The 17245-nt window shown below is 45.0% G+C and overlaps 1 protein-coding gene across 6 annotated transcripts; it reads right to left on the bottom strand.

Annotated features, from left to right (window-relative positions):
* Positions 1 to 3680: 3680 nt before the first annotated feature.
* LOC112256992 (heparan-alpha-glucosaminide N-acetyltransferase-like) lies at positions 3681 to 16524 on the bottom strand. 6 transcript variants are annotated; one of them, XM_042314943.1, is made up of 17 exons: positions 16376 to 16524; positions 14292 to 14407; positions 14092 to 14219; positions 13323 to 13441; positions 13073 to 13142; positions 12899 to 12968; positions 11616 to 11796; positions 11442 to 11472; positions 10995 to 11155; positions 10685 to 10800; positions 9719 to 9840; positions 8694 to 8820; positions 8507 to 8593; positions 7822 to 7899; positions 7078 to 7148; positions 5229 to 5341; positions 3681 to 4943 (listed from the first exon to the last, which is right to left on the bottom strand). In XM_042314943.1, the coding sequence occupies exons 2-17, from the start codon at positions 14370 to 14372 to the stop codon at positions 4762 to 4764; spliced, it is 1737 nt and encodes a 578-aa protein (XP_042170877.1). In that variant the 5' UTR covers positions 14373 to 14407; positions 16376 to 16524; the 3' UTR covers positions 3681 to 4761. The 6 variants fall into 6 exon arrangements, 5 of the variants coding, with proteins under 5 accessions (XP_042170877.1, XP_042170875.1, XP_042170879.1 ...); XM_042314941.1 differs by lacking the exon at positions 16376 to 16524 and adding an exon at positions 15453 to 15717; XM_042314945.1 differs by lacking the exon at positions 16376 to 16524 and adding an exon at positions 15453 to 15717 and having other exon boundaries at positions 13323 to 13460.
* Between the last annotated feature and the right edge of the window lie 721 nt (positions 16525 to 17245).

Below are 17245 nucleotides of genomic sequence, written 5' to 3' on the forward strand. Positions count from 1 at the left end.
TCTGACCAGGACCAATAGGGCTTTATTCACTATATAGAGTAGCCTGCTACTTCTGACCAGAACCAATAGGGCTTTATTCACTATATAGAGTAGCCTGACCAGAACCAATAGGGCTTTATTCACTATATAGGAGTAGCCTGCTACTTCTGACCAGGACCAATAGGGCTGTATTCACTATATGGAGTAACCTGCTACTTCTAACCAATAGGGCTTTATTCACTATATAGAGTAGCCTGCTACTTCTGACCAGGACCAATAGGGCTTTATTCACTATATAGAGTAGCCTGCTACTTCTGACCAGGACCAATAGGGCTTTATTCACTATATAGAGTAGCCTGCTACTTCTGACCAGGACAAATAGGGCTTTATTCACTATATAGAGTAGCCTGCTACTTCTGACCAGGACCAATAGGGCTTTATTCACTATATAGAGTAGCCTGCTACTTCTGACCAGAACCAATAGGGCTTTATTCACTATATAGAGTAGTACTTCTGACCAGCCACTATGCTACTATTAGCCTGACCAGGAGGGCTGTATTCAATAGACCAGGCTTTATTCACTATATAGAGTAGCCTGCTACTTCTGACCAGGACCAATAGGGCTTTATTCACTATATAGAGTAGCCTGCTACTTCTGACCAGAACCAATAGGGCTTTATTCACTATATAGAGTTGCCTGCTACTTCTGACCAATAGGGCTTTATTCACTATATAGAGTAGCCTGACCAGAACCAATAGGGCTTTATTCACTATATAGGAGTAGCCTGCTACTTCTGACCAGGACCAATAGGGCTGTATTCACTATATAGAGTAGCCTGACCAGGACCAATAGGGCTATATTCACTATATGGAGTAACCTGCTACTTCTAACCAATAGGGCTTTATTCACTATATAGAGTAGCCTGCTACTTCTGACCAGGACCAATAGGGCTCTGGTCTAAAGTAGTGCACTATATAAGGAATATGGTGCCATTGGGCTCTGGTCTAAAGTAGTGCACTAAATAGGGAATAGGGTGCCATAGGTCTCTGGTCTAAAGTAGTGCACTAAATAGGGAATAGGGTGCCATAGGTCTCTGGTCTAAAGTAGTGCACTAAATAGGGAATAGGGTGCCATAGGTCTCTGGTCTAAAGTAGTGCACTAAATAGGGAATAGGGTGCCATAGGTCTCTGGTCTAAAGTAGTGCACTATATAGGGAATAGGGTGCCATAGGTCTCTGGTCTAAAGTAGTGCACTATATATAGGGAATAGGGCTCTGGTCTAAAGTAGTGCGCTATATATAGGGAATAGGGCTCTGGTCTAAAGTAGTGCACTATATATAGGGAATAGGGCTCTGGTCTAAAGTAGTGCACTAAATACGGAATAGGGTGCCATTTGGCACAAGCTGTATTTACATTTGAGTCATTTAGCAGACTCTCCCCACTGAGCACAGACCGTCTAACCGTCTATTGCCCGTTGGTTCAAAGTCATTGAATTGAAATGACGTGGTAACAACATTGATTCAACCAGTGTATGCCCAGTGGGTTTTACCCTGAATGAATAACAACAGTGAGTGAATACATTTTCCTCTTTATTTAATACGTGTTTGTTTGTTTGTTGGTACTGTATTATTAAATAGCACTGCTAGTCGTCTTTGGTCGCATTTAAAAGATATCGATACAATTTATTCACAATGATGAAAAGTACACATATAACATTATTTGCATGAGCTTAGGTCGATATATAAATATGTTATTTTTTTTTTTACAGTTTAATTCACCACACCGTTAAAAACACAAATACTAGTACTTGGGCGAAGGATTCAGTAACAGAAGTTTACAGTCGTCTGAATTTGGTATAAATCAATCAATCAGCGTTGCATGAATAGTTGTGCCCTGCCATTCTTTGTGCTCATTTACATATCATACAGTACAATTACCTAAAACAAAGTCCTAAAATACATCCTAAAATGGTACCCTTTGTAGTGCACTCCTTTCTGACCGGGACCCACATGGCTCTGGTTAAAAGTAGTGCACTATAAAAAGAGAATAAGGTGCTATTTGGGACTTAAACTTGTTTTTTTTTTTCCTTCTGTAGAGTTGTTGACACAATGCTTGTATGTTCATATGGAGGGTCATTCCACGAAATAAGGTCCTTTTGCATCCCTTTTATATTTTAAGTAGAAAAAAAAGCCTGTTATATTAAATGAAGCTCCCTTTTAATATAGACCACATGGAAAATTCAATCAATCTGATTTTTTTGGGGGGGGGTAAAACAAACTAAATGCGTGGCGCCCCGCCCCCCACCTTCTGATTTTGACAGCTGTACACATGTTCAGTTATTTCTACAATATTACACTATTTTTTTTCACATGAATAAAGAGTTTTTAAAGTGACAATTCTGCATTATGACACGCCACCCCCCCATTGCCCCCACTGCGACTTCTTCTAGGAAGATTTCAACCGTCTTAAAACCCCCCCAAAAAAATGTCTCCCAGGTTTTCACCATCATTGTAAAGCCCTAGTTATTTTTTGTTATTTTGACAAAAAAAAAAGTCATTTTCTAAAGATTATTTAGGGATTAAAATGAACTGTCCCTCATTTTAAAGTCAACCCCTCTTACGTGAACTGAAGTCTCATTTTAATAGGGCAAAATTATTCATTTTTTATTATTATTATTTTTATTTATTTTTATTTCAAAAAGAGAACATTGAACATCTAATAGTCAAATCATGTAAAATCAGGTGAGCTGGTTTTAGTTTTTATGGCCATTTTCTGGCGTTTTGTGGTGGAAAACTGAGCGTGTCGAGCATCACAAGTCAACCCTGTTACCCATAGACAGACAGGCTAGAATAACAAGTCAACCCTGTTACCCATAGACAGACAGGCTAGAATAACAAGTCAACCCTGTTACCCATAGATAGACAGACAGGCTAGAATAACAAGTCAACCCTGTTACCCATAGATAGACAGACAGGCTAGAATAACAAGTCAACCCTGTTACCCATAGATAGACAGACAGGCTAGAATAACAAGTCAACCCTGTTACCCATAGACAGACAGACAGGCTAGAATAACAAGTCAACCCTGTTACCCATAGACAGATAGACAGGCTAGAATAACAAGTCAACCCTGTTACCCATAGACAAGACAGGCTAGAAATGTTTTAACAATTAAACATTTTTTGGGGTGATTCTTGCATTTAAAAATTGCCACTCCCTGTTGCACACAAGCTTTCCTTCTCCCGTCACAAATGGGATCTATGGCAGATTTACAGATGAGATCATCAACCCTGTTACTTTAGTTGGCATTGAATAGGCACCTACTGTAGTACTCTTGAGATGGGAAAACATGTGATGATGTTGAATATGTGCTCTTTATGACAATATTAAAATGAGGTGAAATCAAAATTTTTTTTTTTTTTTACACTTCTGAAAAAGGCACTGAATTTGTGGAATGACCCATGAAATGTACACATACAGTTAGGTTTGCGGGTTGGTTCAGCCGTCATTCATTTCCTCGATGACTTTGGCAATAAAAATACAAAAAGACAAATGTCATTAATTAGTACAAGTGATTTCAACTGTCTGCCATTGGTTGTTTCAGTCCCAAGAAAGCAGGTGCTCGTACATGCACAAACGAGAATCAACACATTTGTATTATCCATGGGTACACTATTCCATACCGGTTTGGCTGTACACTCCATTTTATTATTTTGCGAAGTCCAGTTTGATCCCACATGTATGTCACACACATCCCAGTGACCTCTGACCTGTGTGTCCGTAGTTACAGTGTAGCGTAGACCAGAGCCTGTAGGCATTGTTTCCAGCAACTCTACTTTCTTGAACTGTATTTTTGGTTACGGGCTCGTAAGTAAACATTTCACGGTAAGGTCCACGCCTGTTGTATTCGGCGCATGGGACTAGTAACATTTGATTTGATGAGCAGAAAAAATGGTAATCGTGGTTTCTAGAGTTTCTGTGTGTCTTGTATACAATCCCAGACCAGCCTTTTCCTGAGTGATTATGTTCCCTTCTCAAAAACTTCAGCGTCAAGCAAGGAGAGCACATGAGGAAAGGAAACAAGGAGAGGAAACGCTTTACACTATTCCCTTTTTTAAAAAGGAAGCTGGAGAAAGGATACAAGGAATTGAGGAGACTATTGAGATACGGCCCAGCTCGACATCTCCCAGTGAGTGGATCGTTGGTTAAAGGACACAAGGAATTGAGGAGACTATTGAGATACGGCCCAGCTCGACATCTCCCAGTGAGTGGATCGTTGGTTAAAGGACACAAGGAATTGAGGAGACTATTGAGATACGGCCCTGCTCGTCATCTCCCAGTGGATCGTTGGTTAAAGGACACAAGGAATTGAGGAGACTATTGAGATACGGCCCAGCTCGACATCTCCCAGTGAGTGGATCGTTGGTTAAAGGACACAAGGAATTGAGGAGACTATTGAGATACGGCCCAGCTCGACATCTCCCAGTGAGTGGATCGTTGGTTAAAGGACACAAGGAATTGAGGAGACTATTGAGATACGGCCCTGCTCGTCATCTCCCAGTGGATCGTTGGTTAAAGGACACAAGGAATTGAGGAGACTATTGAGATACGGCCCAGCTCGACATCTCCCAGTGAGTGGATCGTTGGTTAAAGGACACAAGGAATTGAGGTGAGTAGATCCTTCAGAAAGACCTGAAAAAATACGCAGCCCGGCCCCTTCAGACCTTCCCCCTAAATCTTTAGAGGACTTGAAGAAAGACGATTTGAAACGCGTCCTGGCCCTCTAGATCTTCCAGAAGATGTTCTTCCTGTGCAGCAGGAAGGAGATGAGGACCCAGCAGGAAGTGGCCAATAGGTTCTGGGTCAGGTGCTCTGCGTGGGATTGGCTGTCGGCCATGCGCCAGCGGAACGGGAAGTACTCCTCCAGGACCTCGTGGCCCACGTACACCAGGATGGAGTTCATACCTGGGGGTCAAAGGTCAGGATTAGAGCACAGGGGTCAAAGGTCAGGATTAGAGCACAGGGGTCAAAGGTCAGGATTCGAGCACAGGGGTCAGAAGGATTGTTCAGGGAGTTGCGTAAACTGTTGTTTTTTTAAAAGATAGAAATGTATAGTTAGAACAGACGTGATTCTCCCGTCACACAGAATAGGGATCGTTGTCAGATCTACGCGTTACATTTCTATATATGCAGATTGAAATATATAAAAAATTTACAAAGCAGAGGTGCTGACACAGAACTAGTTCTCACCGGGGTAGTAGAAGGGCGCCCCAGACCACCACCTCTTCACATCTACTGTGTAGTAGATCAACACCAGGAGCAGCAAGGCAAAACACGCCAGGGTGGTCACGTAGGAGAGAGACCTGACAGACAACTCAGAGGTCGATTATTCCACACTATTAACACGGATGATTCCAGTATCACTATTCCATGGTAACTAAATAAAAAACACAAAGCAAAACTGTTTGGTGCTTTAGCTTGGAAAATAAATACAATGTGACGCCGGATGACATTATGCTGTTTGTTTCCCAACACCAGGGCTGTTTGTTTCCCAACACCAGGGCTGTTTGTTTCCCAACACCAGGGCTGTTTGTTTCCCAACACCAGGGCTGTTTGTTTCCCAACACCAGGGCTGTTTGTTTCCCAACACCAGGGGGCTGTTTGTTTCCCAACACCAGGGCTGTTTGTTTCCCAACACCAGGGCTGTTTGTTTCCCAACACCAGGGCTGTTTGTTTCCCAACACCAGGGCTGTTTGTTTCCCAACACCAGGGCTGTTTGTTTTGTTTCCCAACACCAGGGCTGTTTGTTTCCCAACACCAGGGCTGTTTGTTTCCCAACACCAGGGCTGTTTGTTCCCAACACCAGGGCTGTTTTTTCCAACAACATAAGGGCTGTTTGTTTCCCAACACCAGGGCTGTTTGTTTCCAACAACTGTTTGTTTAAAGGGCTGTTTGTTTCCCAACACCAGGGCTGTTTGTTTCCCAACAACATACACCAGGGCTGTTTGTTTCCCAACACCAGGGCTGTTTGTTTCCAATCAGGGCTGTTTGTTTCCCAACACCAGGGCTGTTTGTTTCCCAACCATCAGGGCTGTTTGTTTCCAACATACCAGGGCTGTTTGATGTCCCAACACCAGGGCTGTTTGTTTCCAACACCAGGGCTGTTTTCCAACATAATGATGTTTGTTTCCAACATCAGGGCTGTTTTCCAACATCAGGGCTGTTTTCCAACATAATGATGTTTGATTCCAACATCAGGGCTGTTTTTTCCCAACAGGGCTGTTTGTTTCCCAACACCAGGGATGTTTGTTTCCAACATCAGGGCTGTTTTCCAACATCAGGGCTGTTTTCCAACAACATAATGATGTTTGTTTCCAACATCAGGGCTGTTTTCCAACATCAGGGCTGTTTTTTCCAACATCAGGGCTGTTTGTTTCCCAACACCAGGGCTGTTTTTTCCAACATCAGGGCTGTTTTTTCCAACACCAGGGCTGTTTTTTCCAACATCAGGGCTGTTTTCCAACATCAGGGCTGTTTTCCAACATAATGTTTTTCCAACACCAGGGCTGTTTTCCAACACCAGGGCTGTTTTCCAACATCAGGGCTGTTTTTTCCAACACCAGGGCTGTTTTCCAACACCAGGGCTGTTTTCCAACATCAGGGCTGTTTTCCAACACCAGGGCTGTTTTCCAACATCAGGGCTGTTTTCCAACACCAGGGCTGTTTTCCAACACCAGGGCTGTTTTCCAACACCAGGGCTGTTTTCCAACATCAGGGCTGTTTTCCAACACCAGGGCTGTTTTCCAACACCAGGGCTGTTTTCCAACATCAGGGCTGTTTTCCAAAAGAAGGTAAAGCAGCTTTGTTTTCTGTGTTCTTGCCACGACACTAACGAGTATTGTCCCGGCCCTACCAGGAAATATCAAGGGCCAGTTTCCCGCACACAGATTAGCCTAAAACTAGTCCTGGACCAAGAAACATGCTCAATGAAAAGTCTCCATTCAAAGTGCTCTTTAGTCCAGGACTAGATTTAAACCAGTGTCCAGGAAACTGGCCCTGAGAGTGTTAAACTGCATTATAAGAGGTCTGGTCTCCTTACCATAGATTCTTGTTGATGGGGATAAAGCCTTCATTAAGTGAACATTTGGTCAGAACGGCTGATATGATTCCCTGGAGAGATAAACATTTCGATACATCATCACGCTGACAAGGGACATACAGGCACGGTGAAGACGGAAATACTATGTTACTATGTCTCAGTGTTGTCATATGGAGACATATGGAGAGGTTTAGTCTGATAAAAGATGCAATAGACCAAGGCTGCGTGATAGACCAAGGCTGTACCAAGGCTGCCCAATAGACCAAGGCTGTACCAAGGCTGCCCAATAGACCAAGGCTGCCCAATAGACCAAGGCTGTACCAAGGCTGCCCAATAGACCAAGGCTGTACCAAGGCTGCCCAATAGACCAAGGCTGTACCAAGGCTGCCCAATAGACCAAGGATGCGTGACAGACCAAGGCTACCAAGGCTGCCCGATAGACCAAGGCTGACAGACCAAGGCTGTACCAAGGCTGCCCGATAGACCAAGGCTGCGCGACAGACCAAGGCTGTACCAAGGCTGACGCGACAGACCAAGGCTGACGCGACAGACCAAGGCTGACGCGACAGACCAAGGCTGACGCGACAGACCAAGGCTGACGCGACAGACCAAGGCTGACGCGACAGACCAAGGCTGACGCGACAGACCAAGGCTGACGCGACAGACCAAGGCTGACGCGACAGACCAAGGCTATATACCAAATAGCTAATACAGTAATGACAAACAGCAATGTGGTCGTCTCACCAGAACCAGGCTCCATATGAGGAATCGGGCCATTATACTGGAATGCTGGTCCTTGTAGTGGAGGAGAATCTTTCCTGCCTGGATTCAGATATCAGGGACAAAAAAATGGACCCTCAAAGTTAATCCCATTTATTACATTAGACTGATCCGTTCAGTTAGGCTGAAACATGCAACTCCACGCAATTACACACATCGGTCTGTAGAAACAGAACCACTAGAAAGAGAAGGAACAAGGGAAGGAATATGTGAGAGAAACACAGATTAGTTTGGATGCAGAGAAGGAGTGTTGAGACCGACAGACAGACAGCGAGAGAAACAGAGACAGCAAAAGAAAGAGACGATACAGACAGACAGCGAGAGAAACAGAGACAGACAGACAGCGAGAGAACCAGAGACAGACAGACAGCGAGAGAACCAGAGACAGACAGACAGCGAGAGAACCAGAGACAGACAGACAGCGAGAGAACCAGAGACAGACAGACAGCGAGAGAAACAGAGACAGACAGCAGAGAGAAAAGAGAAGCAAAAGACGACGATACAGACAGACATATATTAGTTTGGATGCAGAGAAGGAGTGTTGAAAGAGACAGACAGAGACAGACAGACAGCGAGAGAACCAGAGACAGCAAAAGAAAGAGACAAGAGAGACAGACAGAGCGAGATAGTGAATGATAATTGCAGTGACCTGTAGTCCCAGGAAAGCCATGAGGACAGAGTTGATGCTGCCAAGGACTCCCTCTGGGTCAAAGGGCAGGTGAGACTTGTAGATCACCTGAAAGATGAACACGCCACGTTACGAGAGAAACCACCCACCTGCAGAAAGTGTTTTTTTTAAATCTTTGTTGCCTGAAACAAGTCAGCGTTTCACTCGCCCGTGAGGAAGGTGTTTGGTAGATGTGGTTCTCTCCCAGTAGCCAACGGTCTACATATCCAGCTGCTCCCCCAGTGCAGTTTGGGTACTGGCCCATGTCCCCAATACCACCTGGGCCCAAATAACCACTAAGAAGAGAGAAGATGATGGTGAGTAGAGGATTTATCTCCACCCTCAGACTCATGACCATGGATTAAATCATATATGAACTATATCATCGTCCGTCAACAGTACAACTGAAGGCAACTACTGTCAGACGAGGCATATGTAAAAACTCAGACCGTTTTTTTGAGGGGGTCGGAAAATCTCCGTTGTGTTGGATTCGATATTGATTCGATTCGAAATTTATTCGATTCGAAATTGATTCGATATTGATTCGATTCGATACGAAATTGATTCGATTCTAAATTGATTCGATTTGATTCGATTTGATATTGATTTGATATTAATTCGTTTCGATATTGATTCGATACGATATTGATTCGATTCGATATTGATTCGATTCGATATTGATAGAGAAGAAGCATGGAATATTAGGAGTGAAAGAGACTGGGTTTTATGTCAGAAGTGAATGGTTCTCTGTAGAAAGACAGATGGCTGTGGAATGTGTTGGGTGGGATGGGAGCAGAGCACCGTGTTGATACCAGTGAGACAGACGGACATCTGTGGATTAGATGAAGGAGGGGTTGAGGTCAGGAGGTGAGGACAGATACTCTTAAGAGAGTAATTAATAAGGGTTTGGAATCCTGTTTCTCTTTTCCTGTAGAACCATAAGATGTAAGGATTGGAGAGAAGGAGGAGTATCTTAGGTGGGATATAAATATCTGTGATGTGAGAAATGTTGGGTTGTCTGAATTACAGCTGTAATTTGGGGAGAATTAAACCTGGTTAAAGCTTGTCTAGTGTCCGTGAGTTATTTACTGTGAACAATAACAACCTAACAGTTGTCATTCATCCTGCGACAGACGACTCCCATTGAATCTGTGTTGTCTCAATTCACGGCCATAGTCTTCCCTCTGAACTCACCTTGGGCAGTCAGGAACAGGGAGCAGGAAGGTGAGACAGAGCCACACGGTTTCCAAGACGACCACACACAGCCAGGCTGGCCAGTAGAGCAGGAACTCACGAGCAGAGTACCACCAAGCATCCTGGGTAAAAAAACAAAACAACAACACCAAAACAAAACAAGCATTTTGGTCACTATGGAAACAACACCGACCAGCAGACAGCTCAACATTACCACCAAGTGAAATGGAAGGCTGGTCTGACCACGGGGTCATCAGGCTGGTCTGACCACGGGGCTATAAGGCTGGTCTGACCACGGGGCTATAAGGCTGGTCTGACCACGGGGCTATAAGGCTGGTCTGACCACGGGGCTATAAGGCTGGTCTGACCACGGGGCTATAAGGCTGGTCTGACCACCACGGGGCTATAAGGCTGGTCTGACCACGGGGCGGGTCCTGTTATAAGGCTGGTAAGGCTGGACCACGGGGTTATAAGGCTGGTCTGACCACGGGGTTATAAGGCTGGTCTGACCACGGGGTTATAAGGCTGGTCTCGGGTAGGTTGTCCAGGCGGTTTCTGACCACACACAGATCCAACCATGGTTATAACATGGTTCGTGTGTTATAACAGTATAACGGTTTATTTACAGAGGTCCTGGGGCTGGTCTGACCACGGGGTAAGGCTGGTCTGACCACGGGGTTATAAGGCTGGTCTGACCACGGGGTTATATAAGGCTGGTCTGCTGGTCTGACCACGGGGTTATAAGGCTGGTCTGACCACGGGGTTATAAGGCTGGTCTGACCACGGGGCTATAAGGCTGGTCTTACCACGGGGCTATAAGGCTGGTCTGACCACGGGGTTATAAGGCTGGTCTGACCACACACAGATCCAACCATGGTTATAACATGGTTACGTGTGTTATAACAGTATAATAACAGTTTATTTACAGAGGTCCTGTTCATTCTATGAGTATATAATGAGACTGACCACAGGAAGGTTGTCCAGGCTGTTCCAGGCCACACAGAGGTCCAGAGAGACCACCACGAGATAGGAGAAGGCCAGACGCTGAAGCACGCCAGGGATACGCAGGGAGTCCCATGATACTGTAGTATATATACACACACACACACACACACACACACACACACACACACACACACTTTAGAAGAGTGAAACATTGTAAAGGAGTGAGCACGTGTGTGTGTGTGTGTCTGTACGTAAGTGTGTGTGTCTGTATGTACGAGTGTGTGTACGTGTGCGTGTATGTCTGTACGTGTATGTGTGTGTGTGTACTGACGTGGTCCCTGGCAGTAGTTGGGGTTGATGATGAGGAGTCCTATGAGGAAGAGCTGAACACTCCTCCAGACTGCCTTGGTGAACAGAGAGAAACGTGACAAACCACATCGCAGGGCTGAGCTGACAGACAGGGATATAGATGTGCCCATGATGAAAACAAACCTGAGAGAGACACACAGAGAGACACAGAGAGACACAGAGAGACACAGAGAGAGAGACACAGAGAGAGACACAGAGAGAGACACAGAGAGAGACACAGAGAGACACACAGAGAGACACACAGAGAGACACAGAGAGAGAGACACAGAGAGACACACAGAGAGACACACAGAGAGACACACACTTCACTAGAGGCACACAGTTTCCTCATATGGAGCAAAGTTAGATTTCCTCAATAAAAAGACGATACATTTTGTCCTTAAATACAAAATATAAAAACTGATATTACCAGGGAAAGACCAAATCAGCAACTGTGAGCCCTGTGAAGAGAGGGGGAAAAAAATATTGTCATTTTAACAACGCAGTCGTCTAATTTTTCCTGAACATATTGTCGGATCTCCGGGCTAAAAACCACTAGATGTGTGGACGGAACATTTTTCCGATTCAGAATGGTGGGACTCACCGTTCCAGCTCTCGTGTCTGAAGAACCAGTACCTCCCTCCTCCGTAGTTCACAAACACCATGATGACCAGGGACAGCCCTCTGAAGGTGTCCAGGGATCGGAGCCTCCGGCTGGGGGTGGCGGGGCCGGGGAGGATGGTGTCTGTGGCCGTCTCCACCGTCCTGCATGGAAACCCCAGGTCCTAGGAGGAAAGGGGAGAGGATGTCAAAAAGGTGTTAGTACTGGGCGGGAACAAAAGCCTGCATACCCTGTATAGTATTAGCTCTCCAGGACCAAGGATATTGAACAATGCTTTAGGAGCATAGTTCAGCCAAGTTGAGAAGAAAATATAACTCTGAACCCAACAAAAGATCACTAAAACTCCCCTCAACTCTAGCGACCCCCTCCTAACAACTGTAGCGACTCCTCCCCTCCTATATCAACTCTAGCGACCCCCTCCTATCAACTCTAGCGACCCCCTCCTATCAACTCTAGCGACCCCCTCCTATCAACTCTAGCGACCCCCTCCTATCAACTCTAGCGACCCCCTCCTATCAACTCTAGCGACCCCCTCCTAACAACTCTAGCGACCCCCTCCTAACAACTCTAGCGACCCCCTCCTATCAACTCTAGCGACCCCCTCCTATCAACTCAACTCTAGCGACCCCCTCCTAACAACTCTAGCGACCCCCTCCTATCAACTCTATCAACTCTAGCGACCCCCTCCTATCAACTCTAGCGACCCCCTCCTATCAACTCTAGCGACCCCCTCCTATCAACTCTAGCCCCCTCCTATCAACTAGCGACCCCCTCCTCAGCTAGCGACCCCCTCCTATCACCCCCTCCTATCAACTAGCGACCCCTCCTAACAACTCTAGCGACCCCCTCCTATCAACTCTAGCGACCCCCTCCTCAACTCCCCTATCAACTCTAGCGACCCCCTCCTATCCCTAGCGACCCCCCCTATCAACTCCTATCAACTCTAGCGACCCCCTCCTATCAACTCTAGCGACCCCCCCTATCAACTCTAGCGACCCCTCCCCTATCAACTCTAGCGACCCCTCCCCTATCAACTCTAGCGACCCCTCCCCTATCAACTCTAGCGACCCCTCCCTATCAACTCTAGCGACCCCTCCCTATCAACTCTAGCGACCCCTCCCCTATCAACTCTAGCGACCCCTCCCCTATCAACTATCAACTCTAGCGACCCCTCCCCTATCAACTCTAGCGACCCCTCCCCTATCAACTGTAGCGACCCCCCGTTCTAGAACTAAGTCTGGAGAATGAACACCACAGAGACTCACTGAGTTGATGAGCCTCTCAGTTTCCATGGAGTTGCCCAATCGGAACATCAGATTCTTCACCGCGTCCAGCCTGTACCACACAAGACATAACCAATCGATTAGGAGAGGCCTCTGATCATCTCTCCACACAAATGGAAATGTGTGTTAATGTTATCTAAAGTAATCCAGACCTACCCCATGACAGTAGCTCCAATAGCAGACAGTATAGCCAGTCCCGTGAACAACAGAAAGGCCACCATGATGGCTTTAAGGACAGAAAGGCATTTCATTGTTCAAGATAATGGTTTCAGAGCATAAACATGAGTAAGTGAGTGAGTGAGTGAGTGAGTGAGTGAGTGAGTGAGTGAGTGAGTGAGTGAGTGAGTGAGTGAGTGAGTGAGTGAGTGAGTGGAGTGAGTGGAGTGAGTGGAGTGTATGTACTCACGCAGGTAGCTGTTGACTGTTTCTGTGTCAGTGATCATGGAACAGTTGACCACTGAGGAGTCGTTCAGGTTCTTGACCCACAGAGAGTAGTTACCATGCTCCCAAAAGTGGTAATGAACCCTGGGGAGGAGACAGGAAACTACTACCAGTGAGTGTTCTTTCTGTACAAATTCAACATACTTCCTAGATATTGTATTTTATTTAATTATACCCCACAGTCCAAAATCCAGCTGTAGACACCGAGGCCCAATACTTTCAGATCTATAATAAAAGTGTGAGTCCCAAACGGTATCCTTCTCCCTATATAGTGCACTACTTTAGTAGGGCCCTGGTCTAAAGTAGTGCACTATATAGGGAATAGGGCCCTGGTCTAAAGTAGTTCACTAGGGAATCGGGCTCTGGTCTAAAGTAGGGAATCGGGCCCTGGTCTAAAGTAGTGCACTATATAGGGAATCGGGCTCTGGTCTAAAGTAGTTCACTATATAGGGAATAGGGCTCTGGTCTAAAGTAGTTCACTATATAGGGAATAGGGCCCTGGTCTAAAGTAGTGCTCTATATAGGGAATCGGGCTCTGGTCTAAAGTAGTTCACTATATAGGGAATAGGGCTCTGGTCTAAAGTAGTTCACTATATAGGGAATCGGGCTTTGGTCTAAAGTAGTTCACTATATAGGGTCTGGACATAGGGCCAGGAGTGGTAGTTGGTTAGTTAGTAGTGGTAGGGTTGATAGGTCCAGGCTCACGGTGGTGGTGTGTGTGTGTGTGTACTTACGTGCAGAGTTCCAGGCTGCTGTTGAGCTGCAGGGTGATGCCATGCTGTGTGCCCACGGTGAAGTCCACTGAGCTGGGTAAGCCTGGTCCAGGGCCCGCTGGCACCACACCCAGGGGCTGGTACACACACTGGAGCACAGGGGGAAAATGACGACAAGTGTGTGTGTGTGTAATAGATACAGCAGTAAAGGTCAGTCTTACCTGATAGCAGTGGTCTGATAGCCAGCTCACGACCATCTCAGCGTCCAGCTCATTGTTCACAGTGAGAGAGGCCTCGTCCATCTTTACTACTGCAGCCTTATGCCGGGGGTGGCATGCTGGAGAACACAGAGAGAGAGAGAGAGAGAGAGAAAGACAGAGAGAGAGTGAGAGTGAGAGTAAGACACACACAGAGTGAGAGAGAGACACACACACACAGAGAGAGAGACACACACACACAGAGAGAGAGTGAGAGTGAGAAAGACAGAGAGAGAGTGAGAGTGAGAGTAAGACACACAGAGTGAGAGAGAGAAAAACACAGAGCACAGAGAGAGAGAGAGAGAGAGAGAGAGAGAGAGAAAGCTCGTGAGACACCGCAGATCTGATAAGAATAGTCACACACAGTCTTTGATGAGCAGTGGCGTACATAGAGGCTCATATTTACGCTGAGACACACACACACATTTCTAGTCTAGATAGACCATTGTACACGGTCTATCAGTACAGGCCTACACTGCAGTAGCTGCTTAGTGACTACTACTCTCCTCGTTGTTGACGACCGTTTACCTCGAATAAAAAATAAAATAAACTCCTGCTGTATAGACTATCCTTCAAATATCACTGCCCTCAATTTGGCATGCACAGTACTTACCCGGAAGTCAGCCTTCAGACTGCCGCTAGTTACTGAACCTCAACAAGAGGGGAGGGAGGCAAGACGTTATGGCTATCACACTCTCCCGATATCATGTGATTTATTAATCCGCTTCTCCTACAAGTGGAATAAATAACTCTCCCCGAGGAGCCGGGAGGTTTAAACGGTGCTGTGATATATATATATATATATATATATATATATATATACACAGGGCTGTTAGCTAAACCGGCTGACATTGTCCAAAGGTAACATTAACTACACACCATTGTAGTCGATAGGAGATTCCCTAAGTTAGCATTAGCATTAGCTACTGTTGTCACTTCTTACGACCAGACGAGGAAATGAAAACCACCGAATTGAAGTCATTTCAATCATTTGTGGCATAAACTTTCAGACAAAAGAGTGAGTTTTCCATATTGTTTAGCTCGATAACTAACGTTAGCACTGGGAGATTTAAAAAAAAAAACTAACACAGATCGATTTAATGAACTATTCCTCATTTTACTTACAGGGGATTTCTGCCACGCAAATAGCAACCAGCCAAGCAATCACTGCTAGGAAAAACACCTTGTAATGCTTTTCTGGCTGTGCCATGTTGATGTTTTTCTCCCTTCCCTCCCGGTGCCCACCGCCCGAATATATGCCTTTGTGTTTTTTCTTTAATTTGCCTCTTTCCATAACACTTCCGATCCCACCTTGTGTTTTACATGCTAGTGGGAGCGAGGAGGGTCAAAGTACATAACGGCGCTGCACGGGAATCAACTCGTGATGAGTGCGAATCTGTGCGATTTCCAGTAGCAGTGCGTGTGTAAAATCACTTGGGAAGCCATGTCCATAGTCCTGGTGTGTGTGTGTGTGTGTGTGTGCGTGCAAGTAGAAACACATGTTGACTCAACCTACTTTTAGAGAAAAAGCAAATGTCATCCTCCTCTCTCTCATGTTGATGACATGCCCTATCACTCTGTCATACAGTAGCCGCTTTTATGTTTTTGTTGTCCAAGGCTACCTGGCTAAAATGCTTGCTCGCTAGCATCGCTTCCATTCATGGTCAACATTAGCTATTTAATATTAGCCTTCGACATCTTATCTACATATTTAACTTCCATCCTCTCAGGCCAGGGGCACAACAAAGTATGAATTAATGGTTGGATCAGAATCGTTGTTATAATCATTAGCCAGTATGGATAATTAAGTAAAAATACAAATTGTATCTGAGCAAGAGAGGAGTTGCCATATTTTCCAATAAACCATTTTCCCATAATGTTATCAAGTGAATTAGCTAAGAAGGAATATCGACGTAGCTTGTAATGACGAAATGAGAAGCAAAATTCGGTTTTCGATCAAAATAATAATTTATTACCAGCAAATGTGACATAATAAAGAATTTGAATATGTCGCAAGAGAAAATAAGATTTGCTTTTATTAAACTCACCAGATGATTTTCCACCGATGGATGTCGATTAAACTCCTTTGACTGCTATGATTGTAAATAAATCCCCTTTGCGCATGTGCATAACTACAGATCAATCCGACAGGAGAGTTTGAGTGATGAAAATTGGACAGAGGATCTCGAAATCTCTGAGCAAGAAACACTTGGACGAATTTAAAAATAATTGTAAAAAGTATATCTTCTGGCAATTGTGCGTTATTAGGCCTATGTGCCAGATGTGAAGAACACAAACTGTTATAAATTGTATATTTTGTGAGATTGACTTTTCTTTTCAATAGGTTTATGTTACTGACTGAAATCTTGGTTTAGGATTGTAGGCTAATTCAATTTTGCCATGGTTTGCTTAGCTAGATGCAGGTAGCCTCAGATATGCCTAACATCTCATTTCAGATAGTAGCCAAGGCTAGATGTAAACTGAAAGATTTAGCAGCATGGTTAGTTCAAATTGACAGACTTAAACATGGCCGTTAATAATGACATAATAACACAAGGCTACAACAACCATAAACTGACGTCAAAGGCATTTGTTTTATTGGTTTGCCAGCTCCAGGTAGGTTAAACTAAGGGGCGCAAACTGACTTGTAAATGACTCCAGTGATATCACCATTTCAACATACTTACAGTAGCCTTACAATGGCATATAAATGAATAGGCTACTTGATGACAACGTATACAAATGTATCATTCTCCACATGTAATGTTAGTTTCATTGTGGATTTTTTCTTCCTTCTCCCATAAACAGAAGCTCAGAGGGCGTTCCATAACTTCCATTTCAAATGTCCACTTGTGCAGTGCTCCAGACCCAATAACCGAGTATGTGTAAAACCCTTCGCTTGATACAGTTTTCCTTCA

Source organism: Oncorhynchus tshawytscha, unplaced genomic scaffold (genome assembly GCF_018296145.1).
Source record: "Oncorhynchus tshawytscha isolate Ot180627B unplaced genomic scaffold, Otsh_v2.0 Un_contig_16445_pilon_pilon, whole genome shotgun sequence".
Classification (NCBI taxonomy): domain Eukaryota; kingdom Metazoa; phylum Chordata; class Actinopteri; order Salmoniformes; family Salmonidae; genus Oncorhynchus; species Oncorhynchus tshawytscha.